The following is a 26381-nucleotide window of genomic DNA, read 5'->3' on the forward strand; positions in this document are numbered from 1 at the left end:
AACCATAAACTGCACCTTAACTCGTGTACCACCTACCCGTGTTTCTTATTCATCATGAAAACACTCCTTGTTCAAGAGAAACATGTCACTATCAAAGGAGACATAAATAAAAAAAGGTCATAGACAGGACAACCAAACCCAGAATGTTTGTGGCAAGACGCCTTACTAGAGAAAATGAATCCTGGCTAATTACAGGACTGTGTTAAAACGTGTTATGTCCACTTCTAAGATTCTTTAATGAGGCTGAAATAACAATAAATCACAGACCAACAGAAATGTGACGAACACCAGATATGCAGAATTCAGCTGCCATATTTATTTATCTGCCTGTAAAAAATGACCAAAGCAGCATTCAAACAAGTTATATTAACCTCCACATACATATTTTCTTTAAAAGGGGGTAAATAAAACATTAAAAAGACGACAAAACTCATCCTGGAATTGTTGATAACATTTACACTCTTTTTAAAAAATAACATTTTGCCTGTAAGGCAATGAACAGAGATAAGGGACATTGCAATTGTTAGTTATTCACTTTGTAAAATTTCAATCTTGTAAGCAGGAAGAAATGTTTGTACAGAAAATTGTACCTGTGGCAGAAAATATTGTCAAGGCTATCGTTAACAACAGATGCTTCAGCACACAGTTACTGTGTGCTGCATTGTGGCAATCATTTTTCAAATAACCTTAAAGGAATGTTGACACAACAGCAAAAAAAAAAAATCCAACATTTCCATAAAAATATTAAGCTGTATTTTAATTTTTTTTTGAAGAGTTTAAAGACATGTTGGAAATGACATGTACCGTAAATGTATTCACAACATTTCTTATGATTATCAACTCAAACAGTACAGTATTTTGCTAATGAATACAAGGAAAGTTTTATTCTACAATTTGTTGTTAAACCCTTCACTGTCTTATGATACAGGTTAGCATTTATTCCCCCAGGAAAAAAAAAGGTCAGAAATATCAGCACTACAGTGCTTGCAATGTTGTAGAATACACTTTAAATAGCCCCATTGGAGAAACAAAAATTTTATCATTAAGAAAAGCAATTCTAGGAGTACCATTTTAATCCAAAAGGGATTTCATAATGCAATGAGCTAACATGCTCAAAGGTTACTATAGAAGAAACAATTGCTTCCCAACCTCATGCACTATTATCCTTTCCTTGGTCAATCCGAGGTCATACATTAAAAAAGAAGACTTTATATTTATATTTTAGGTAAGTAATTAATTTTACATGACAGTGCCAGCACTACAAGGTCAAATATATATTTATATATTTGTCACTGATACTTTGTACATAGTATTTCCTTCCCTAATTCCAACAAAGGTTACAAAGGACTTAGACTGATACAGTTTCCCTTAGCTCTCTGTAGCTTGCTATATTCCTGGCCTGTGTAACGTTACAGCTCCTTACACTATAATTACAGCATAAGCACCTTTTTAAGCAATACACAGTTCAAGTCACCTATTTCTTTCTGACATTTTACCGAAAGCATTGCTTTAAGTTGCTGTTTTAGGCCTTGCTTGATGGAGACTACAGCAGGAAACAGGGACATAACAGAAGCACATTGTAGTACTATATTCATATACTTGAAAAAAGTGAAACATTAAACATCTAACTGCATGTGACCTGGCAGTCTGAGTAAAACAGCCACTTCAGGTATCTCTTCAATGAATGTCTTCAAAAAATAGTGCTTTCTGTATTTCAATAGTACTCAATGAAAGTACAGGTAAAGTGATGATTTAGTCTAAATGTAACTTTGTATGCCAATATCAAACAGTGTTTAGGCCATTCTTTCCTCCTATGCTTTATATTCGGTACATGGGAATTCGAAATCATATTTAATTCATGATAAAATTGGGAATTTTACTTACAAGGTTTTGACATCTTGTATAGTGATAAAAAGTTTCTATTGGTAAATGTGCCCCACCACTGCCAAAAAAACCACTTAATATTTCAACTACATCTTGAATTATTAGAGCGTACTTAGTATTCCCAGTCTAGAATATACTTCACCTCACCATCATAGTATTATTTATAAAGCATTTTATATCAATAAGTTGCATTAAGTCAGCTGAAGAAAAAACAATTTTGAAGCAAAAATGGAAACTGTTAGACCTATGAAAGAAGTCGTTCTGTTAGTGTCACACACGGGACATGACCACAGCATGTGTCTCGTCATTTTACTGCCATGGATGAACTCGATGAACGAACCGACACTCTTGAGAGGCTCTGCAGATCCGCTCTTTTCTTGAAAAACGGAATGTCTCTCCTGACTGTCTGTGGAATGAATTATGGTTTACCTTGATGAACCCCCCTCCCCGTTAACACAGGCGATGAACTGATACCCTGCCCTGCCCCTGTAGTTTACAACGTCAGTCTTTATCGATAAAGTGCACTATCCATGGCGGATCATGAGTGGGATGTCACAAGGGAAAGAGCCCCCCCTCTGCAGGGGGACAGAGAGATGGCCCGAAAGTCCTAACTACATCTTCATCCACAAAGCACAACAACATCTGCCCACTCGGCTGTCAGTAGACGTAGCCTTCGCTGTAGGGATGGGAGTTACAATAGCTTCCATCTTGCACGTAAGCCATGTTCTCGTCAAAGTGTGACAGAGGGACAGTGTCTTCCTCGTTGATCTGGCGCTCCATGTCCGTCTTCAGCACGGGCCTCTGATTGTCGGGGAATGCCATGGAGAAAAGCGCCTCAGGGTCACAGACAAACTTGTACACGTATCTCTCCCCTGCCACCTGCGAAAGACACCGCGAGAGCATTTACGACTTCTGCAGCCATTTCTGCGAAACGTATTCGAGAATTGAAGATATTCACAAAACAGGCTGTTCTTGTCAGAGGCGCCGCGGCGAAGCTGAAGAAGGCTCCTCACCTTTTGCATAATGCCTTTTTCGTAGTAGTAACGTAACGAACGGCTGAGTTTATCGTAGTTCATGGCCGGACGATTTTTTTGAATCCCCCAGCGACGCGCAACCTGACAACAGAAAAAAAGGGGAAGGGTTTCTTTAAGGTTTAAAGGAGCCCAAATATTTGCTACACAGTACATTAGTTTCTTTTTTTGAAAATGATTTGGAATGAAGCACTGTTGAAATTTACAAACCACTTTTTGAGGAAAGGTTTTCTTTCTACTTAAATAGCACGTAGTTACATTTATATTATTGAACCACTGGATTTCTGTTTATTCATCCAGAATAAGGGCAAATGCTGAGCAAATAAATAACTACATACAAAATGGTACACTGTCCAGAGAACCCCTGTGTTAATCGCCAGCAGACCTAATGCTTACCGAAGTCACTGTTAAGAAATCCTAAAGATTATGGAGGATGACACCAAATGTATTTAAAAAACATGGGACAGATAATTGTAACATCTAAACAGTGTGAACATTATTGTACAAACACATGGCCAGAAGCAATCTGATACTTTGGTTAAAGAGTTTTCAGATAGAGATGTAACTGACAAAGGAGTCATTAGGTCTTTATTTGAATAGCAGCAACCTTACAACCACCACAAGCAACACATAACCTAACACTTGTGTATAAATAGCCTATATTTATACAAGCTATAAATACTCAAGGCTGATGAATTTAAGAGTTGAAAGGCAGGCTATATTTACTTAAATCCTTGCACACAAGATTCTCTTTGTGAAGCTGCAAATTCTGATAGTCTTTCCTTGTTTGCATCTACATATAATTACTAATTAAAATAATAGTAGTATTTTTGTAATTCTAAATTGTATCCCCTTAAATAGAATGAAATCTTGCATTTATTATGTTAATCTCCATTTTTACAGGAGGTTTTAAGAAGAAAATTAGGGTGTTCTAATGATATAGGAATGGATAAAGGTTACTGCCATTATTTCTCAACATTTTCTAGAAAACATTTTCGGTGCAACACTCAACTCAACCATACATTCAAACAAAAACTGGAAGCACCTGCTTGAAGTTGTCTTTATGAAACAAAATTAATAAAAGCGTTTTCATTTTTAAATAGAAAGAACTTCAAAATCCTTCGTAAAATACTTATTTAAAAGCAAAAGGTATTTTCAATCCTAAAACTACTGGCATACATGACAAGTATTTCAATTTTAAAGTTGGAACTCAATTCTGATAATGATGCTGAATTTTATAATGCAGCTGAATGCTTTACACATAACACAAAGTTAGGTTAAAGCATGAGAGCAGCTTAAACAGCATTAGTTCTCAACTTTATGAGAAGTTGTTTTGCTATGAAACATTCAGATTGCTAAAATGAATGGTCAGATCAAAAGCTGAATCGCCTGAATTTTAGTCTGCACATGAATCAACTCTTCCTTCCCTTATTCTGCATCTAATGGACAGGTCCGAAAGATGATTTGTGAGTTTTCTCTATAACAGGCAGATTCTGATTACTGGGAAATCTCCCGTAGTTCAATCTCAACACCTTCCACGGTGAGGCACAGCATTTATAGGTGATGTTTCACCAGCTAAAGCACACTAAGTCACCCAGTGCTACAAATCTCTAAGTATACTTGCCCCAGACATATCCCATCGCTCAATGATTGATTGATGGATACCAGTATATGCATAATTCTGATCACATACGCAGAAGGCCTTTAGTAGCTCTGGCCTCAGAAATAGGGGCAAAATAAAAAAAGATGGACCTGCACTGCCTCACATTACAAAGATTAAATCCATAAGTTGCAGCAGATTTCAGTTGTGTTCCTAGGCGGGTTAAAACCTAAAATGTACAAGACTTGCTCTGGATGATTTAGTCTAAACCCGGCAGCTGAAAACAGGAGTCCGCTGGACAGCCGGCTAGCTTCCGGGAGCCTTTCTCTCCTGTCCTCACCTCTTCCGGCTCTATGAGTTTGAACTCCATGCCCCGCCCTGTCCAGGCTATGAAGTGGGAGTTCGAAGGGTCATCCAGCAGAGCGACGAGGAACTGCCACAGCTGCAAGGAGCCGCGGCGCTGGTACGTAGGACCTTCCCGGTACAAGCCGGGCTCCTGTTTGATGTCCCCTTGAGAAGAGAAAGGTAGTGGATGAGGACTGCCAGTCAGACACATCCATTCGCACAGGCACAGCACAGCACCTACAGAGCTCACTTAACTCTGCCCTGTAGATCTTGGGATAAAAAAACAACCAAAACACACCTTCAAACTTCTCCGGGACCACACAGGTGTCATCATAGAAATGCCTAGGTACTTTATCATATATGCAACCTGGAAAAAGGAAGAAAGAGTGAAGAGCTGCCAGAGATTCAAGCCCAACGACGGATAATAATGTCTACAGATGTGAGTGATTTGTGACTTGAAAAAATGAGTTGGTTGGTTCCACAGACAAACGATTTATCATGTCATGGTCAGAATATTATCTAGCTTTTCTGTCTACCATTTGTTAAATAGAATTAAAAAGTGGGGGTATTCAGATGATGAGTACGACAAGCTAATAAGGTACTTTTAAATGTATTTGACATTTACGCGTTTTCTCAGGAACCCAGGGCACTAATCATTATTAGAAAAATGTTCTCCACAAACTTACCTTCAGTTCTATTGGAATGTGCCAGGAAACTTTCCTGCCTCATGTAGATTGAATGGCAGCTAGGCACTTCTGTAAAGTAAGCAAAAAAGCAAAAATTAAAAAATTAAATAAAGAGGGAGTAAGGGGACTGCAGCTTTGAGCTGCAACTGGACTTTAAAAGGAAAAAAAGCTAACAAAAATGACAGATTTCTGAAACAGCCACAGAGCAATACATATCTGAACACAGTCCTGTTATGCTATCATTGCCTGGCATGGTTCCTGCTAGATTCAAGATTAGATAACACAGAAAGACATTAAGGTGAAATCCAATATTGTTTAAAATATTGCACTTATTAAATTAAACAAATCACTGCTATTTAAAAAGGTGCACATGGCCTTTACACCATCTATTGCATCATGGAAGTTTTCTTACTGCCATGATTCGTTTGAAAATAAATGAAATTACAAATTGGTTAATTTTCAGTTCCATTTAAATACTGGAGTCAAATGAATGCTACTAAGCCAATGTAGTTTAAGGGACTTATCTAAGGATTGAACTCGTAAGCTTATGTTTTTAGATGATTGACTCTTCCTTGTTTAATTACATAGACCTAGTAAATAAACCACACACTTTTCAGACTTTTAACTTTTAAACCAACCGTCACACAAACGGTTCCTTTTTTACTGTATATTAATTGGAGGTCTCAAAAAATACAATACACCTCTGTCATGACTTAAGTTTGAAGATAGCCTCAATGGCTTGTTTTATTTAAATGCAATTTAAAACAATCAGATTTTTTTAACAGCAATTTTCTATTGAAGACTACGTCATGTCAAATGTGGTTTATTCTTATAAGATTGACCTTTATAGTGATGATGCCACACATACAGAATCCTACATCTATATGAAGCAGATGTCAGAGGTGCAAAGTCCTGGCATTTCTAAATCTCTTTATTGTGTACTTTGGCAAGAAACGCCAAACAACTGAATAATTCTTGATAAAATGTGTCCCTTCCTGGAACAAAAAAGTGACATTTTCACAAAATGTTATTATATAGCGAGTAAAGAAAATTGTTATTATCATCAACAACAATAATAACTACACCTCTCGTGTGGGCTACAGATTATTTGAAATGAAGTAAGAGTTATTTCACTAACACATATTTAACTAAAAGTCCATATTTTAAAAAATCACCTGCTTTCCAGATGCAGATTGCAAATACCTGTATGTAACTCGCGCATCTACCACAGAGTAATTGGTTATCAAGATTTACAGTACAGTCGGTAGGCGGTAAACTTCATTTTCTAGCCATAAGCCATTTTCAATTCCAGATAATTTCAGGTTACAGCGCCATTCAGGAAAAGTAAGCATACTTAAAACTCACATTTGAATTTCTACCTGAGTAACATGGACACTGTCTTCCCAACCTTCTGCGATATGAATCTAATCGTCAAAAAAAGACTTTTCAAAATTTTGGTTTGTATATAATTTAAAGCACGGCTTGCTCTAGGAAATTAGGCATGAGCTAGGCATGAAAACCACGGTTCTAAAAATACTGCCATAAAATATTGTCTGGGAAGTAGAACGTTACCCGGTAACCAGGATATTATTTCAACTTTTCTGTTTTCTGCAATTATTCATTACTAATGTAATAGGTCAGATTCTAATCAAATTGTAGAAACATTTACAAAGTGGCTGTTCAATAAAATGACTACCACAGTTAATTAGGAGCCATAAACATTGCTCTGAACTTCATCAAAGTAATGGCTGGCCAAGGAAATTACCGCTAATTAAATTGCCAACTCCCTGCATTTCTATCCTATATGATAAAAAGCAAACAAATGAGATTTAGAATTAACTGTAATAAATTCCAGTGAATGGTCAATCTGATTAATAGAAAGTTCAAAAGACTACATATCTTAACTAAAATGAAATATAGAGATGAGAGTACAACCTGCTTTGGTAAAAAGATACTTTAAACAAAAAAACAGTTATGATTAAATATGTATTTGTAGTTTAAAAATTCCAATGTACATACTACCAAGGTAAAGTTTATTGTAATCTATTTCTAGTTAAAACTTATTACACCAGTAAGGATACCAGTATAAGCATGTATAAGCACTTTGCCTCTTTGTCCACAAAATACATGAAACATCAGATACTGTTTACTTTTCAAACTGAAACACTGCACGAAAGGTCCAGTCTCAATCCACTTCTTGTTGACTAAGTTCCACACTTGTGAACACAGGAAGTCAGGACGAAGGTTTTGTATTACAAGCAACAGGCCTGCTAGTGCAGAGCCTTTTATCAAATTGATCTGAACAGGAAGCAGCTGTAGAACAGCAACATTCCAGTCTAGCTGGGGATTCTAGTGCATTTTCTGCCTCCATTTTATGAATGAAGGCACAAAGCTGCTGGAGTTTCATTCATGTCAGGGTTGAACTACAAGGCCTGGGCCTCAGAGGACCAATTACATTCTTAACAGGCTGACGTGGCAGGTCTAAAAAAATCTTTCCATTACAGGATTATGGAAATGACACATGTCCATTTGACCCTGTGCAATCTAAATCCAGATCATAGCTCTTAATTCTCAAACCAGATCAAATGTTCATTTTCTAGAATGTATCACAGCCTCAAATTTTCAACTGCTATTTAAAAAGTTGAATACAAGGTTGTTTGGTGCCTTACAGAACAGTTTTCTTGCTTTGTAAAGTAATGTAAAGCTCATAAAGTTAATTAATACAAACCAGTACTGATCTGCAACCTTGTAACTGAAAGGGAATCAGTCCTGCCCCTTCATTTTATTTAAAGTAAAAAAAAATATTAACCAAACACTCTTAGAATCATAAATATTAGCAGTATATTTTTAAGGCAGTACATGGTTTACGACTCAGAATGGTAGGATGTCATTGATGAATCTTAAGTTAAATTATATAATATAACTTATATCAATGATGTAGATTCTGGTACAGTTGGTAAACTAGTCGAGTTCTCAAACGACTCGGTAAATAGGAGAATTAGCAGACGCCAAAACATACTTTAAAATTTGAGCCTGGCTGCTGTAGAGTGTCCGGCCTCACCAGGCAAGGTTAAATGCAGAGAAGTTGAAATGCCTTAACCTGGGCAACAAAGGCTCGGCCCCTGACGCACCTGAGTCATAGGTGAAATCCCGCGGCTCTTGTTTGATGATCATGGCTGGTGGGTAGTTCTGAGCAACCGGGGTGCCCAGCATGGCGTTGTGCTCGTACACGGGGTCAGGGAACTCCTGCTTGAAGCCCTGGGGGGGGAATGGAATACTCGGCTCGGACATTTGCCGGTGGTAGAGGGGTCTTCCATCCCTGGTCATCGCAGACGGGGTGGGAAATGACCGGCAGGGCTCCGAGAGCTGACGCCTAAACCTGCGGGAAAAGAAAACGATTCGGAAATCGGGACACTCCAACGCGGAAACAAATGGGGCTCTGTTTTCCGAACCCTTGGGCGCTTAGGCCCTGTAGGAAGCAGTGCAGATCTAGATCCCCGAGTGTTTTTTTTTAAAAAAATAGAACCCGCAAGGCTTAGTAAGTCACCATAATTTTACCTTGCTTAATCATAAAAGAACGAAATAGATTCTAGGGCTTTTAAACCAATTAACACAATTGATCAATATTCCTAGAACCGAGATCATGTTTCCTAGCTGTACACTGGGAGCACTGTGTTTCTTAAGGGTCGCTATGTGCTTTTGGGCTTTACTGAGTGTCACTGATGATATCAAACTACTTATTGTTTGTTTCAGTGAAAATGAGGAAATGGCAATTTCTCTTTCTTCTCCACCCGATTCTGATATCATGCAGAGTGAATATCTGGTAAGATTCAAACTTACCAGAAACAATACTGAAACAATAAGATGAGCTGGATGCACACTGTTTCTACTCCTCTGCCTCCACCTCATCTTAATCTTATCACCGATCTTTGCCTGACAGCACTTCCAACAACTGAGTGTGCATTCTTGTCTCTCATTTTAAGCTTCACAAGCATACACATACAAAGTACTCGTATATTTATTACAGCATGCGAGAAAAAAACATGTCTGATTAGAAGACTTAAGTGATGAAATGGGTGCCGATCAAGATATCCACCGTGCCAAATTTAAGATTTCAGTTTCAAGATGGTGATCTTTGACCCGAAAGACACTCAGGAGAAGCCCAGACAGCTCATTGTTTAGTCTGAGATTCAAAAAGCTGGATAGGTCGAGGGGCTTCTCCTAAGCACACAGTCATCACTTTCTGGCTCAGCTTACCTGTGGTCCATTGGGAAGGAGGTGTCTGGCATTTGCTGGGAAGGTGGAAGGTGAGCAGGGTAGGTCCTGTCTGGTTTGGGAGTGGGAGCAGGATTAGGAGAGCCATGATGAAGCGGGGACACTGGTGTGCTACATGGAGTCGAAGGGCTTGAGGGCTTCATTCCCAGTTGTGGCTTCTGATCATAGGCACTAGGTTCCAGATGAAAAAGAAAAGACCTTCAGCACCCAGGCAGCTAGAGTTCAAAGCAAATACATCAGAAAACTACTAGGAAATGGTCTTCTATTCTTCACAGTTGGCGGGCTGGATTTCCATGAGAGCTGGAGTGTTTGTAAACTTGGAGTATGCTCCTTTATAAAAATATTAAAAGTTATTATGTACATAAACTGCCATTTAGCTCCTGGGAAACAGCTTATGCTGCATATATGATTAACAAACCATGCTTCTGCATTAATAATGCAGCAACTGACCCATATTCGTGCATGGTTCCATCAATATCACCATTCAATATCAAAAAAGTATGAACATAAAATATTCAGTAGATAACCCATTGCTTCTAATTTATACTACATGTCTAAGTTAAAATGCTAATTACGAAGTGCCCTTCAGCATAAAGCTTTATGCTACAGACCAGTGTATGAACAATTGACTCTGACTCTAGAAAATTTTAATTTTAATTTGAAGATGGAAAGCTTGAATGTTTCTTATTGAGGCTGTTAGGTTATTATTCTTCAGAGCACACCTGATCTAATCTTATTACTTTTGATTTAAAACAGACCTTCTTGCCTGCATTTGATGTCATATCTATGTAGAGATTCGTCCATCAACATTCATGGATTAACTCATTTGACCTTATTTAAAAAAAAGATTAATGTTTTTGAAGGAAAAATCCATGTTATTAGTTTAGTTCTGCAACTGGCAGTGTAAGGTTACTGCTTTTTAAAATCATTTTGAAGGAGCATTTTATCTTCATTACACAACAGAGAAAAATGCTGAACGTTCAAGTTTTAACTTTTTTTGAATTCTAAACAGATTCGTGAAGATTCAATCCATCATTCTGTGCAAGCGGTCATTAAAGGAGAATGGAAACAGAGAGAGAGCTTGTGAGAACTGGCCTAGGTAAGGAAAACTCAAACTGGCCGATAGTCTATGGAAGGATTAGTCTGGATATGGGTTAATAGCCCCAGTCATTCGGAGAGACTACCATGGAATTTTAATGAGTAGTGAGCTCCATGTTTTAAGCTGTATTCCAAATATCTGCACCTCTCACAGTCTCTGGATCAAGCCCAACATTTGGACTAAACTGTCATCCTAATGAAGCAACTGTCATTACAGCTGGTCAGTAAATGTGTAGTTTAACCCCAGCGCTTTTGAAGCCCGGAGTTTACCTGCACAAAATTAAGAATTCCCCCTCCCCCCTCCAGGACAGTTTTTATAAACTGATGTTACAAATATGGCTAGCGCATAAATTTGACATATCGGTCAATGAGGCGTGCCCCATTTACCTGTGTAAAAAGCCAAACGTGTTTAATGTGCATTACTCCAAAAAAAAGAAATTCCAAAAAACTGACAAGAATGAGCACTTAAATAACTCACTTTCAAGTTGTTAACTTTGAAGCTGCGTCCATGGTTTATTTGCACAATCAAAGTGCCGGAGAAAGGCACTGCCAATTCAATCAATATCGGACCAAAGTGTATCTAGGCAACCAAGCACTTACCTAGAAATTTTTTTACATTTAAAACGGTAATTCATAGCATTTAAAAGGATATTAAAATGAAGCCAATTTGTGCATAAAAGGACACCCTTAGTAACCAGTTTGTTTTCTGTTTCTGTTTCTCTATGGGTTTTGAGCTCCTCATTCTGAACTTTGAGAACACTTCGATTGCCCTTTTTACTTGGGTTTCAAAAGCAAAGATGGAGACATTATACAGAATTTCAATTACAATTATTATGGTTAACAATATTCTTCTCTGTTGAATGGTGTTGAAAGGATGCATTTAGGGGCTAATTTCATTTTACTGTAGCTGATTAAAGGGATTTTTTTAAGAAGCCGAAAACAGGAGCAGGTGTTCATTTGTCAGTGTTTAGCGACTATATTAATTACAAAGTTACATTTTCCATAAAATGTACACCCCTTTATGTGGCACATCTAGTTAATGCTTACCTGACATTATACAGGCACTTTTCCCCATAGCTGAACTTGAAAGATGGCTCTTGAGTGCAAGTGGAGCTCAGTTCAGAGCAGGGGCTCTGGGGTTCCTTTTTGATTTTCAGCGGGAGGCCATGAAAAGCCACTACAAATGGGCAGGAGGAAGGGGGAGGGAATATTAAGAGGTCAGCGCACTGAATAACTCATTATCACTGACTGTTTCAAAGCATAATCAACATTTGCATAGAGACACAAACTTCTTACCAGCTCCCGTATGACAGCTATTTTGAGGCATGAATCAGCTGTCATTTCTGTAGCAATGATTCAGAAGACCTTACTTTAAATCCCATTTATAATACAGATGGATAATGAAAGCCTCATCACGAAATAAAACTCCTGTCTCAGGGCCTGCCAAACTCCAATAAGACCCTAACCTTTTTTTTCTGCAGCTTGCCAATATGGGCACATCAAAAAGCATCACATTAATCTCAGCAATTTTCTTTACCTTCCCACAAGGACCAAGCACATTTAAAAGGCTGTTAAGTACTAAATTATTCCTGATCAAATCCCCATCATCTAGACTCATGATCAACACTAATTAAATTATCTATGCTGAACAAGGCTCCAGCCTGCTGCCTTCAATCTTCGGTATATTTCATTCTGCTAACAACTTCAGCTGCAGCTCAAAAATAAGAGAGACTTGCTGGGATGCAGGGCTTTTTTTTTAGATGACTAATCAATGGATTATCCTGATGCATGTAAAAGCATATTGCATACAACAACACGCATGGAAGTAAACTTCACCGTGGTACAGCAACAACATCATATTGCCCTGGTCGCTCTGTTTGCACACCTCTATCATTCCAGCTGCACTTCAATCATTATGGAGGTCTCAGTCAGGTTACACCCTTACTGCACCTGCTGAAGTGACCCAGATTTCTTCTTTCTTTAACTGTTTTTCACAGGTACAAGCCCTCGTTTTCATTTTGCACACAGCTATTACTCTGAAGAGAAGCTTCATACAAATTTAAAGAGAATATTGGCTGCCTCCCCTTTATGCAGCCCATACTGAGAAAGAAAAACTAATGCATTTGGTGAAAATAACGAACAGGGTATTCCTTTTCCATTTTGAACCTCTTCAGTTTGACAGTAACATTTTTGCAACATTTTTGTTTAATTGTTACCGATACGTATAAATATGTATTTACTAATTTTTCATTTGTTTAATGACTACTTAGGTTGGAATAAATGTAATGAGTTTTTTAGACAAATATAATATTTTTTTAAGGTCTGTTAAATTTCTAAAAACCTTCTCTTGAGTTAAAGGTACCCTAACTTATCAAACACCTGGAGCCTGGTTAGAAGTTATGTTGCAATTATGCGGATAATAAAATAATTACACCAGCTATGTAACAGCATACATTAGGTCCCACAGCAACTAGGTGTGACATTCCTGCTTTAGGAAAAATAAATGATAAAGAGGTAATTGTAGCAAAATTAATTTCTGGCCTTCATGGAAAAAAAAAACAGTACAGACCATTGCATTTTTTTCCTCAATCAGTTTTCAAACTACAAACATTTTGCAGGAGTAGGAGATAGAGACAAGAACAAAACCCATCAAAGAAAAGCATTGTGGCTGACAGTTTTCACATTAAAATTTAAAGGTCAACCCTCCTTGTCAGCAGCATTCTGCCCGTTTAAAACATCTACAAAGAAATGATAATTGCAAAGATCAGATTGGAAAGCCAGGAACAGACTGGACCATATATTGCTAAATGAATCTATATTCTTCTGTGAATGACTTGTGGAGATATAAAGTATATACAGTATATTCAAGAATACAGTATTGATATGGGTAATAATTTTTTTTGTAGTGTAGCACAGACAGATCACAGCCTTGGAAACTCACAGATGTGATTTTATCATTATTCATGTTTCAGTTTGAGTGGGATTCACAGGAAAGCTGGAACCTCTGAATCATATCTGAAAGATACCAACTGCCCTTTAAAGACATCACAAGACGAATGCACTGATCAGGCTGTGATTGGTGCTACTGCCCCTTTAAACTTGCCTTCCCCTCGTAACAACAAAGCCATGCTCTTCATACCTGTCAAGTCCTTAGGATCTCTTTCCAGTGTATTTAGCCCCAGTAACGTACTCCTTAAAACCCATTACTGTAGTATCTCTGCTATCCGATCACAGGTCTTTCATGGAGACATTAATTCATTCCATTTGTTTACAATGCCAGAAAATGGAAGTCAATTATATCAGCAATAATGCTGCTCATTCAGGTCTTAACTATCCAGGCCTCAGAGCAAATAAGAGCAGGGATTTTGTACTGCCTTAAAACCTGCAAACAGGTGTCCATGCTTTTAATTCTATTGCTTTTGTTTTCTCTGCAATCACCACAATGAGGTGGATCATGTTTCCCCAGAATACTTTTTCACATATTATTTATAATAAATCTGTTTGCTACATCGTTCTTCATGCACAGTGATACTTCAGCTCTCAGGTTTTTGTTTGTAAAGCAGAGAAGAAAGCTGTATTGTGAAACATCTATTAATCCCAACTGAATCCTAATCACCTAGCTAAGAGAAAGGAGCCAATGGAAGTGGATGGTGCTTTGGATGTAACTGGGAGTTTAAAACCTAACCTGACTAAAGAAACACAAAGCACGTGCCAAGAAAATATTTTCACACACCGAAGAGCTACGGTTAAATATTTTGAGAGCTTTTATTTTTAAAGTTGTAGAGAGTCTTACTGTATTTCTCACACCCGTTCTGGTGCTTCTGTTTTCATATTGATATTAGTGCAGATTTCAGAGGTAATACTTAAAAATTAAAGCAAATAATCATCTAATGAATACAATTTGATTCATGAGTGTTTTTTCAAAAACCTTTAAACTTACAAAAGCACACAGTGCTGCACCCAACACGTCTTGTTGCTCACAGTGTGGAGTCTGGTCTTAACAGAGTAAGGATGTCTGAACCACCAGATCTCAGGTTACAAACTGGGCTATACTCCAGTAAGGACAATACTGCAATAATATTATATGTGAATAAAGAGTACCATAAAACCCACCTTCAATTTCACGGAGCTTATCATTCATTTTCAAAATATATTTGGTTGCCTAAATGGGAAAAAAATTATTTACTGTTAACCTTTTAAAACTTTCAATAAGCATTTGATAGCTTCTAGGCTCATTACCTGTCATTTGGGTCAGCTTTCGTACACAGCTGCACTTAAAAAATCAAATCTCTTCAATGAGGACTGCAGTGGCCATTCACATCATTGCCAGCTGTTTGGCTTGCTAGCTATAATGGCCCTATTAGCCAACATCAAAGCTCTAGTCGTTAACACTAAACCAGAGTAGCATTTACAAATCAGGAGCCAGCTGGCTAGAGGCAAAGAATTTAAATAAATGCCAATAAAACCTACCCTGCTGCCAAGAAAACAGTAGTGTATTTACACAGCAAAACAGTGGTTTAAAAAGACTGCCAGTAAACGTCTCCTGAAATTCATATCACTCAAGTGCCTTTAACGCACAATTTTTAACCTTAAAAGCATGCAGTTTCAACATTGTGTTTTGATGGACACCAGTGAGGTAAAGGCATGATTTCCATAAACAGAATGACAGTCAGACTGTTTCATATTGCTTCATATATTTTTAATGCCTTAAAAGGGTGAATCAAATATGGTATAAATGCTCTTTATAGATAATATAACATTTCAGGGGCAGAATGCATTTATTCAATGTACGAGAATTGAAGGCACTGACAGAGCCTCTATCTGTGGGTTCACACATGCTCTGGACCTCACTTCTCTGTGCCAGCCTGTGCTGCGAAATCAATCTGACAACATGACATCTGACACCTGTTTCTTGAAAAGCGGGAACACTGGTAATTGTTTTAAAGAACGAGAACCATTCAGAGCTGAAACCCAAACAGCCCTCTGTGGGATGTGATCTTTACAGGTCATCAATAAAAGGTCAATGCTGAATTTCCTGAGGAGAGGCCTCTGACGGAGTCAAGTGCCATAGTCACGGCATCAACATGACCTCCTTATAAGACTAATTAGGACTTTTAGCACACCAGACAGGTCAAAAATACAATATTACACTAACAATCTTGGAATAAGAACCTAACCTTAAAAGCCCACACATAATCTTGTACTACCATGTAAAGAAAAATAATAAAATCATAAATGAAAACATTTGTTCCAGCAATTCCTTCACTCCCCCCCCAAAATGCAGTAATGTCTTCCTGGATATTTACCGTGTATACAAAAAAGGCCCCCAAGATATTAAACTTAAAGTGGAACTTGTTTGTTAATGTGTTCCTGTCATTAGCAGCTGTATGGCCTTTTCAGCTCAGTTCATGCGACCCTGAGCCTAGATTGAGTAGATAGCTCAGGAGGAATCAAGTTTTCAAACGCCGAGATTAGTTTAGCTGTTACAATATGGCCAAAACAAGAGAAAAAAAAAGTTACAAAGAGAAGCATACTTTCAAAATTACATCTCCCCTTGTGCTTATTGCGATATCAAAAATATGTTGTTTAACCGAGACAGGGAATGTTTTTATCGCAACTGTAATCAACTGGACAGCTTTATTTCAGAAAGGAGGCAGTCCAAATTGATTTGCTGCACTCCTTTCTTGAAACATCAAGCCGTAGCTTCAATACAAAATAAAATGGCAGCACAACATTGAACAGGGCCGTGCGGTATCTGAAAACACAAAGGAGAAATTGCAGCGAAGGAACACTCGATGAGATTTCGCTTAAGCCTGGTACAGGAAGGTGTACCAGTGAGGACTGAGAAAGAGGCAAACGGAGCTGAGAGGCAGAACAGCAGAGACAAGTAACTTTTAAAGCCTGAAACCCACAGCCAAATTCTGCACTTAAAAAGCAAACAGATCTGCCTGGAAGAGTTTCAGAGAGAATTTCGATTACATCAACACTTCCGACTGAAAACATGCGATCCTTGAAACCACAGCCTGATAATTTTCCATTTAGTTACAATTTGTATGTAAAATAATTGAATTGTATTGCACACGAAACTTAACATTGTTTCACCTAAGATAAAAACAGACGCACTTAGAATGGATCAGGAAATGTCATTATAGGATTTTGCTGTACTAGCCTAAGGTATACAAATCAATAGAGAACTTGGTGCTCTTCTGTGGAACAAACACTTTTCAATCCAGAATGTCAAGTGTAAAAACTGTATGTCAGTTCTCAAGACACATCTAGATTGCAGTGATTATGTTTATGATTGATTTTTTTTTAAAAATGGATAAAGCTTTTAAAGAGATATGTATATCTGACATTTCCTGCAATAGTTCTGATCACCTTTATGAAACATACACATATTTCACAGCTTTCCGTAATCTAAGTATTCAATATTTTATTTTAAAACGGTTCATAAATTCTGCAGCGATTATTGGAAATACACAAAGGGCAAGAGAAGCAGAATTAAATTATTCAGCTCTTTACAACAGCCAAGGTAAGTATGATAGAAACTACTTTCTTCACACAACACAGTATAAAACTAAGCTTGAAAACTCAAAATATTTAAAATCATGATAATGAAATTTCCATTATATTTTATAAATATATCTCAATTATTACCTACTACTTACATTAAAATATAAAAAAAAAACATTATAAGGGGCAGAGAGAAAAATATTTGCCCAATCTATCATTTGATTGAATAATATATAAAATCTAGAATTTGAATCTTCTAGCATGCATTTACAATATCCAGATCATAGTTCTGGGGAAGAAAATAAAAAAACAAATCTGCGATATCTTATTTTGGTGACAATTTGCGAACTATGAGCAAAATGTTAGATTAGCATGCAAATACCCGTCTCTGAATGCTTGCCTTCACCAGCTATAGTTCTCTGTGCCTTTTACAGATCATCCAAATGTTTTTTCTGTTCATGTTGAATCACAAATATCGCAGAGGCATTAAATCAAAAGATAAGAATGTCTTTATTTTAAAATAGAATGACCATTTGATTTAACTACATTCTTGGCAGAAACAAAATTATATTTTAAAAAAATAGTCTCAAATAGCAATGAGTAAAATGAACATATTCAGTGACTTTCTGATGCGCATCTTTAAATTAAAGGAAAAGGTAGAAATGAATTCCACACTGAGAAAATAGCCCCTTTTTTACTGCAGAAGAACAGGAGCACACTTAGTATGTCCTACAGGTAAATCAAAGGATTGTTTTCTATTCTGTATAATAGTAGTTTGGGAATATTTTTTTGCAAGACAGACGTGCAAATTGTTAAAAGTGTAAGTTTTAAAAATGAATGTAATTCTGTAAACAGTATCACAGAGGACCTTAGAGAGTGAATTAAGAACTTGGAAGTTCTCACAGATTTGAACAAATGTCCGCCTGTAAAACTCTCTCAGCTCATCCATCCATTGGCAGAAAGCTACACATTCCTGGTAATGGTCAGGGCAACCTGAGGCTCATCTAAACACTGTAAGGTGCCGGGCGGGACCACACCCTGAACAGGACACCACTCCTTTGCAGGGCACGAACACACGCAGGGATGAATTAAAGACACCAGCTGGTCTAGCAAGCATGTCTCTGGGGGGGAAAGCAGGAGAACATGGAAACTCCACTCAGAAGGTGCCCTAGGTTGGAACTGAACTCAACAGAGCTGAGGCTAACCATAATCCCACCAAGAACGAATTCTTTAAAAAAAATAGCTTTTCCTGTGAAGCGAAAATAGTATATTGTAATTATAAGGAGATTAGAAATATCATTAACATGATCCGTGCCACTCTAAAATCTCTGCAGCAGAACTGGACCCTTGCCCAACAGCTGTCAACGGCAGGGCTCCTCTACATCACTGAACAGTGTGATCTTAAACATTAACATCTCCACTAACACTCTATGCCAAAGCTGCTTTAGATGCGGCAGCGTTCACCAGGTGCAGCGTACAGCACGCAGAAAAAGGCAGAACACCCGGAAATACAAAGGGGGAAAAAATTAAACTTTTTGTTCCTCACATTTTGGGAGTAAGCTCGGAAACACATTTTAACTACATTTTCTAACTACTAACACTTGATAGCAATTAAACATTAAAACATTTTGAGAAGCTGATCAGTTTACTACTCTAAAACTAATCAAGGTCAAATCTTGTTTCACCATGTAATGGCACTGCTATGTATATCACTATCCTCCACTCCACTACGTCCATTTAAAGACTAGTCTTTATCACGGTTATAATGCTTTTTTTCCCCCCATTGTTAACATGACCACAATCCTTTTTGAGTGTTTTAAACAGTTCATTCACAAGAAAAAATAAACAGTTGTAAAAGTGCTAACTGTCAGAAACTGTTAAAAGTTTGAGATTTTCTTTAGGGATCAAACATTATTTCTGTGACAGATTACTTGAAATTACTGACCAGTACTACAGATACATTCTTTTCACACCCTGCAGGCATCCCAATAACAAAACTCTGATGCAGTTCTGGGATGGTGATTATTTTTTATAAAATGCAGAGGTTTATAAATAAATGTAAAAATTGTTAAGGGAAAATGTGGTGCATGAGTATGAGCAACATGTAAAATGTGCTATCGGCAAGCTGGCTTTGCTTTTATTCATGCAAAGAGAAGCCTCACACTTTCAACTTCAGGACAGAGAGGAACTCTACACCACCCGTGACCTTGATGAGGCTGAAAAGTACAGACATATTTTTTAAATTAAAAAGATACTAACATTAAGGTCAGTTGTTTGTCATTCCTTGTCATAGAATTTCTTTTAATTGTTTATCTTTTGGTTTAATTGTTTATGTTTTGCTTTCTTTTTCTAGTTTATTAAATGACAATACTCCACAAAAAACTTTGTCTTCTTTGTAATGTACATGTAGCCTTTCATGTACATTCATTCTTAGTTGTTGATAAAAAAATAAATCTTTAATTCTGAAGCTTACCAGGATGACCCATGTACTGTACATCTATTGACTTCAGTTTCAAGCCCTTTCTTTTGTAAACAGCTAGAGAAGGAAGTATGTAAAGCTTTTATGTACTGTAGCTATATTTTAAGAAATAATGAGAAAAAATGTCAATAAATATTCTTATGAGACAAATATTAGGAAACAAGAAAGTGTGGATAAAATGGCCATTTTAAAGAAATGTTTCTTACAAGGCCTCCTGTATTGTGTTGCATTCTTAAATGCTTTCACAAAAGGAACATTTACATTAAGCTGTGAAATATGGCCTTAAAGGGTCAAAACTTGTTAAGTCAAGAAAACATTAATGCTGTAATATTTATTTGCTATTGATTAGAAAACAAAGGCTGTTAAAAAAAACACAAAGCATGGCTTTTGTTTTCCTCGACAGAGGTTTTTTTACACCAGGTGGTTGATCTGTGAAGAGGGTCTTAAGAGCATAGCAGAAAACCATGAAATTGCAAACAGCATAATGGACAAACACAAGCTGTCACTGTTAGACTCCTAAATGATCAACCTTCAGTATACATAGCGGGCTGCATGAAGTTATTGGTACACCTGGTCTGCAAATGCTTATTGGAGCTACAGTAAATAACGTTTGGAGACCTGCCAAACTGGGAATAATAAGCTATTAACATTTAGTAATATCTCTTATACCATAGTGCGAGATAGATCTTAATGTTGGATACAATAATCATTGATATTGTATGTAGCCCTAAAATATTAATGTATATTAACCTATAATATATATACACACAAAGTTCTTTCAAACCTCTGTTGAAGAATTTTAATAAAGGTGGCTCACAATGGCTGGAGATTACTGTGGTTCAACTTAAAAAAACAAAACATGCATTTCAGATGCATATCCCACTCTTCAAACACAGTTTTAATCTACAGCAATCCACTGTCCAAAGTGCGTCTCAAACTTATAGCTCTTCTGCACACGTTAAAGAGCCCTGTCAGACTTCTTCTGCTTTCCTCAGCAGGCCAGCCACGCTAGAATGGTAAATCTTCTCAGTTCTTTTCCGTACGGCTCCATCACCAGCGGACCGCAGCTCTCCGTCAGGAGTCACACCTGTGCAGAACAGCAAACCCGAAAGGTTCCTCAACCCCCCCCGCCTGCGTCGAGTATTTCCTCCGATTTGCACAAAGTGCATTCAGAGCTGCTGTGTGTTGGGATGCCAGGTCCAGGAGCCCAACTACAGTGCCCTTGCCATCTGTTCCTGTTTCTTCACCCCACTCTCACTTGGCAGCAGCCAACTCTGGTCAGCAGCAAGTCATCAATGAGGGCTCTGTGAAGCAAGCCCTGTCGATTTTAGGTCAGAGGCAAGACCGTTTTAGCAAAAAGGGGCAGACTTCTGTGGCTGCTATTTTAATGTGCTGCCTTGAAACCAGCAGAAAAGGTTGGAGCAAAAATGGGGCATTTCATTACAAATAACAAATTCGTCCCTACGCTGCCCACCTGTTCGCCATGCCTGACCAACCTCTGCCGCAATTCACTGCAACGCTGCAGTATTTACTTGGTCCTGACTGCTTAGAATTACAATTAGCAGGAGTATTATTTTTCCCTTTCCAGAATCTATACTGAATGAGTGAATGAGTAGCTTTAAAAATGTTTTACGAGCTACAAATTATACAGGAGAAAAAAAAAACATCTTATATTCTTAACAGGAAGATATCCTTTTTTCTGGTCAAATAATTTTGGTCAAATAAAAAAAATGACACTACACAACATACTGCATTATAGCGAGCTGGAAGGTTTCACTGGATGAAGTGGGATACTAAATATGGAGAACTATAAACTCTCACTTCAGTAAAACTTTGTAATTTTAGATCACCTGACCAAAAATCATTTGCAAACATAAGACCCCACTGTGACCCCCCAGTTCCCCTGACACACACACTTGCCTGTTGACATTATGCCCTTAATGTTTGTGGTTTGCCGAGTTCAGAAATTGCAAAATTGTCAGATTAGAACAAGCAAGAAAGGCATTTACTAAATTAGGTGCCTGTACCATCTGCACTTCATATAGGTCTGCCAGTGTTTTATAGTAATTAGGGCGTCATAACATTCAGGTAGCAATAGATTGTTCATAAAATACAATCTCATGAAGTGTCAAAAATAAACATGACTACATACTCCTTAAGCAATTTTCTATAAATGAATAAACCATGACTATTAAAACACTAGGACATGTGATAAATTCAACATTCATCTTGAGGATCAGTATACATTTTACTGATGTGAGCCTTTATAAGATTGTCACAGCCTTTTAGTTTTCTTTCACTGTTCAATCATACTGCAAATCAAGGCCTTCAAAAAAAAAGGTCAAATCTGAACTAGACGAATGTCATTCTGTCAACACCACATATAAAAAAAGACAGAGAAAACAACCAAGAATGACCTCAAACTAGCCACACCAGACTAAAAATAAGCTGTCTGTAAACACAGCACTTCATTGTCTTACTCCTTCTCCGACTGTACAGCTGTAAGCACGCTGATCACTCTACAACTTAAAACGCACACCACAAAGAGCGTACGGCACTGTTCTTTAACTCATCCACAGTGACAGAACACGTTTGAATTGGGCCGATCAGATTGAGTGGCATTAAATAAGATAAGACCAGCTTTATTGTCCAGTAGAGGAAAACTTTTATGGACACACTGCTTCTGTACATCTGAATACATCACAAAACATTACACATCACGTCTACTGCACATGCACCACTCGTTAGAGAGGTGTCAGAAATGTTCTCTTTGACATTGAAATCATTTCTCTGAAACTAAATCTACCAGATTCCGGCTTAAGGGAATGAAGTTGGAGGGAAGCCAAAAGTAGAGGGCATTTGTACATTGAGTCAGACAGTGGAGATATTGCAGGCATGCAGCAATATCTCTAACGGTATGTATGTGGATTACATTAACTTTTAGTGCTGTGTTCAGATGTTGGAGGTACTGTTAACTAGCAAGGAATTAGCAATTATGTACCTTACAAGGAGTGCTAGATATGCATGCCATGGTGGAAAAAAACATAGGCAATGCTCATCAACTTTCCTTCATCAGGTGTTAAAACCCAGCCGGCATATTTCTTTAAAATACCTGTAACTACTGTTGTCATTTAGCAACCATCCAATTCCTATACGCAACTGTTTTTAAGAAATTAGTCCCACTGTCATGAGTTTTGTGAGGGTAATCCTTTGTCTTCTCATGATCTCTCGCCGCCTGTACGTAAGTCAGGCTGTCTGCTGGCTGTATTATATGATCGGCATTCAGAGCAATTCAGATTTATAACTAGAAAAACACAACAAGAGACACCGCAAAGGGTAAACAGACGGGTCCATAAAATACAGCTGAAGGTTTGAATTCTGCTGGAGAAAGAAACCCCAAGATTTTCCTAACTGGGTGTGGCAAAGCTTGCTTTATCTTCAATGTCTTCAGAGCACTGAGTCCGTCCTTCTGAAAAATCCCTGACAATACTGTTTGGCATTTGGCTTTCAAGTGATATACTGTATACAGATGTGCATTAATGACACCCAGGAACTTCTCCTCTTATCTTGCATGAGCAGGAAAAATCTTATATCATTTATCTTGTATATGTGGGTACGTGGGATCCCCAGCCCTGTGGTTTTAGTAATAGTTTGAAATGATTTAGCTAAGTCTCCCTTAGGATGATAAACAATTTGTACCAATGAATATATTTCCAGTGGAGCCAATTTCCTGTGCAGTAGTGAACTTTCATTAAACCTGAAGGCCCATAATGTATATTATCTTGGAGTCTATTTAAACATTTATTATAAATGCTTATTTAATTAATTAGATGTCAGAACTGTAAGGAAACAAAAACAAAAAGCAGCTACTAATTTCAGTGATGGATTATTTCAGGACTTTCAATTTAACAGTGTTGGGACATGTTTTGCCAAGAATAACTTCAAAGGCTTAAATGTATTCCTGCTTACAGCTTTTATAATAAGGCAAAAGCAGACTGCTACAAGCTAAGAAATCAAAAAGTGCTACTGACAATACTGATCAATGTTAATGTATCAAAAAGATGGAGTTACACACTAATGTTCCATCTGTAAACATAAAAAAATCTGCATAAGGCAGAAACAGTGATGGAGGCGAATAACACAGAGCCTGATAGGATGCTAATATTGAACTAGGCAATGCAGTATAAAAATATCAATGCAGGAAATCTGTGTATTTCATTGTTACACAATCTGTTTCAGGTTTTAAACACACCAGACAAACCATTTCCCTTGAGCCTCGATTTGTCAACAGATGTTAAAAAAAACAACAGTGTAATGATAAAAAGTTGACTGTCAAGTCACCTGGAAGGTACAATCATTCCAACTGTGGAATGTGGTACAGTGCCCTGAAAATACCAATAAATGTAATCTATATGTCCAAAACTTTTAATTTACAACTTGGAATATAAAACTATCATACTACAATATTACATGAATAAAAACTATCTTACTTACTGAAAGGTGAAGTAGATGTTACACACTGCATTTTTGTAGAGCACCAATCTAAAATAAGAACACTGCATTCTTTCTGGCACTCAAATCAAAAACTCCAAATATTCCAAATGCCCACAATCATCTCTTCCAATATACATTTTCTACCTTTGCCTTCTCACATAAAACACGACCCCTAGTTAGCACAGGTAAAAAAGAAAAAAACTGGAATAATTAAAAGGGATTTTTTAATTAGTCGTTCGGCGACTCGTACTTACAGTTTTCAGCCTGGAAGTCTGGTACAAACTGCTCGTCATTGTCAGGTACTTGAGCTGCACAGAAAAGGGAAAACGATGGAGACATTTTAAGCCAGTGGAATGGACCCAACAAAAACATAGTGTTATAGTATACTGTATTATGCTGCCAACCTACTGACAATACATTGACAAAGTTAATAATCCCTCATGCCAACAAAGTCCTTCACTTTCTAAATCTCAATTAATACTACATCTAAAAAAACATAAAATGACAGTCATCCCTTGAATGAAAAATGCCGATACCTTATTTATGAGACTTATGTCTCAACATATTTTGAATTTGTTAGTTCATGAGTGAAACCCTTTCAACTGAAGCGAAAGACGTAGGAAAAAAAATTCAAATAGCGTTATTTCCAGTGTGCAAGGAGAGGTATCTTGATGTCCGCAGTCTTGTTGTGGTGGTTTTCTTTTACACAATGTCCTAAGGATGTCTTTTATTTTTAGATAATGATGCGCCTTCAGAAAGAGTAGCATGGAGATAAAAAGATGATCCTAGCAATCTGAATGTAAGGGGTTTTTCACGCCAGGATTAAAGCTTCAACCCTCCAATTAGCCGATACTCTCCATCTCAAGTTAAGGCTTCACAATGAAACATTCTCTTCCCACATAAAGATGGCTTTCAAGGGTTAATGCCACAATTCAGCAGTGCTCCGATACTAAATCACAATCATAAATCCTTTACAATTGTCATGTACATTATGAAAAATATAACATATTCTAGGATAAGAAATTCATCAACATTTACTTAACTAACAAAACTGGACCTCCAGCTATTTCTGGATTCCCCTAGGTAAAGATCAAACAGTCCCCAAGTGTAGCGATAGGAGTTTTTGCTGTCCTAAGCCATTAACAAGTTTATTTTTAAGCAGAAAACACTTGTCAAACCTCATTTTCAGCCATTTTACTGGTTTTTTTATGAAATGGTGACTTACAAGTACAGGCACGCAGAGACTTCTAAATAGTTTATTTAAAAATGCTATAAAACAAGAAAACAAATCAAAGTACTTATTTTAATATAGCAACCAATGCGAGAATGCCATGTTCATTAAAAAAACAAGATTCTATCTAGCAATTGAACCCCCTAGGACTTGATTTTTTTGCAGCTATTTCTCAGTTTGATTACCAAGTAGAATGGGGATTTCAGTAATTCTTTTAAAACTATTTTTTAAAGTGTTAAATTAAATCTGAAATTTAACTAAATGTTTTGGATTTCCATTTATATTAATACTCTCTCTCTCTTTCTTTGTCTCCTCTGGCTTTTATTTTTAAAATGAGTGTGTTGCAGGTGAAAATTAGTTCAGCATCAATTCGTGTTAATTAAAAATAAATTGTTTGATCTAGGAAAATGTGCAAAAAGAGTGTTGAGCCACAACAGCAGGATCCTGTTTAAGCATTAGTATCTGAGAATAGAATAAAGTTTTAATTTTTCCATGCATTACTGTCCACTGCATATCTTACTGAATGCATAAGAACTGGCTTTATCAACACGATTCACAAAGATACAGCTGCAATATATCAAAAGGACATGGAAACACCGCATGTAAAATTCACGATAGTTAAATAGTTTATTTCTCCAAGTACATACCAAATATTTTGAGCTAATTTTCACAGCAACCGGTTCTTAAATAAATGAAATCATCCTTTAACAAGTAATGATCAGGACATAAAATTCACATTTAGGGG

General features: G+C 37.2%; 1 protein-coding gene across 1 annotated transcript in view; it reads right to left on the reverse strand.

Annotated features, from left to right (window-relative positions):
- Positions 1-294: 294 nt before the first annotated feature.
- The window catches only part of etv1 (ETS variant transcription factor 1), a 32087-nt gene continuing 6000 nt past the window's right edge, over positions 295-26381 (reverse strand). Inside the window, exons 5-14 of the mRNA XM_088928763.1 lie at positions 24660-24713; positions 11967-12096; positions 9804-9992; positions 8678-8925; positions 7482-7484; positions 5547-5615; positions 5159-5227; positions 4856-5025; positions 2898-2999; positions 295-2763 (exon numbers count right to left, since the gene is read on the reverse strand). Of these exons, the coding sequence (XP_088784889.1) occupies positions 2542-2763; positions 2898-2999; positions 4856-5025; positions 5159-5227; positions 5547-5615; positions 7482-7484; positions 8678-8925; positions 9804-9992; positions 11967-12096; positions 24660-24713 (1256 nt within the window). The 3' untranslated portion in view covers positions 295-2541. The remainder of the gene's footprint in view (positions 2764-2897; positions 3000-4855; positions 5026-5158; positions 5228-5546; positions 5616-7481; positions 7485-8677; positions 8926-9803; positions 9993-11966; positions 12097-24659; positions 24714-26381) is intronic.

This window comes from Atractosteus spatula, chromosome 12, assembly GCF_055471065.1.
Source record: "Atractosteus spatula isolate fAtrSpa1 chromosome 12, fAtrSpa1.hap1, whole genome shotgun sequence".
In the NCBI taxonomy this organism is placed as follows: domain Eukaryota; kingdom Metazoa; phylum Chordata; class Actinopteri; order Semionotiformes; family Lepisosteidae; genus Atractosteus; species Atractosteus spatula.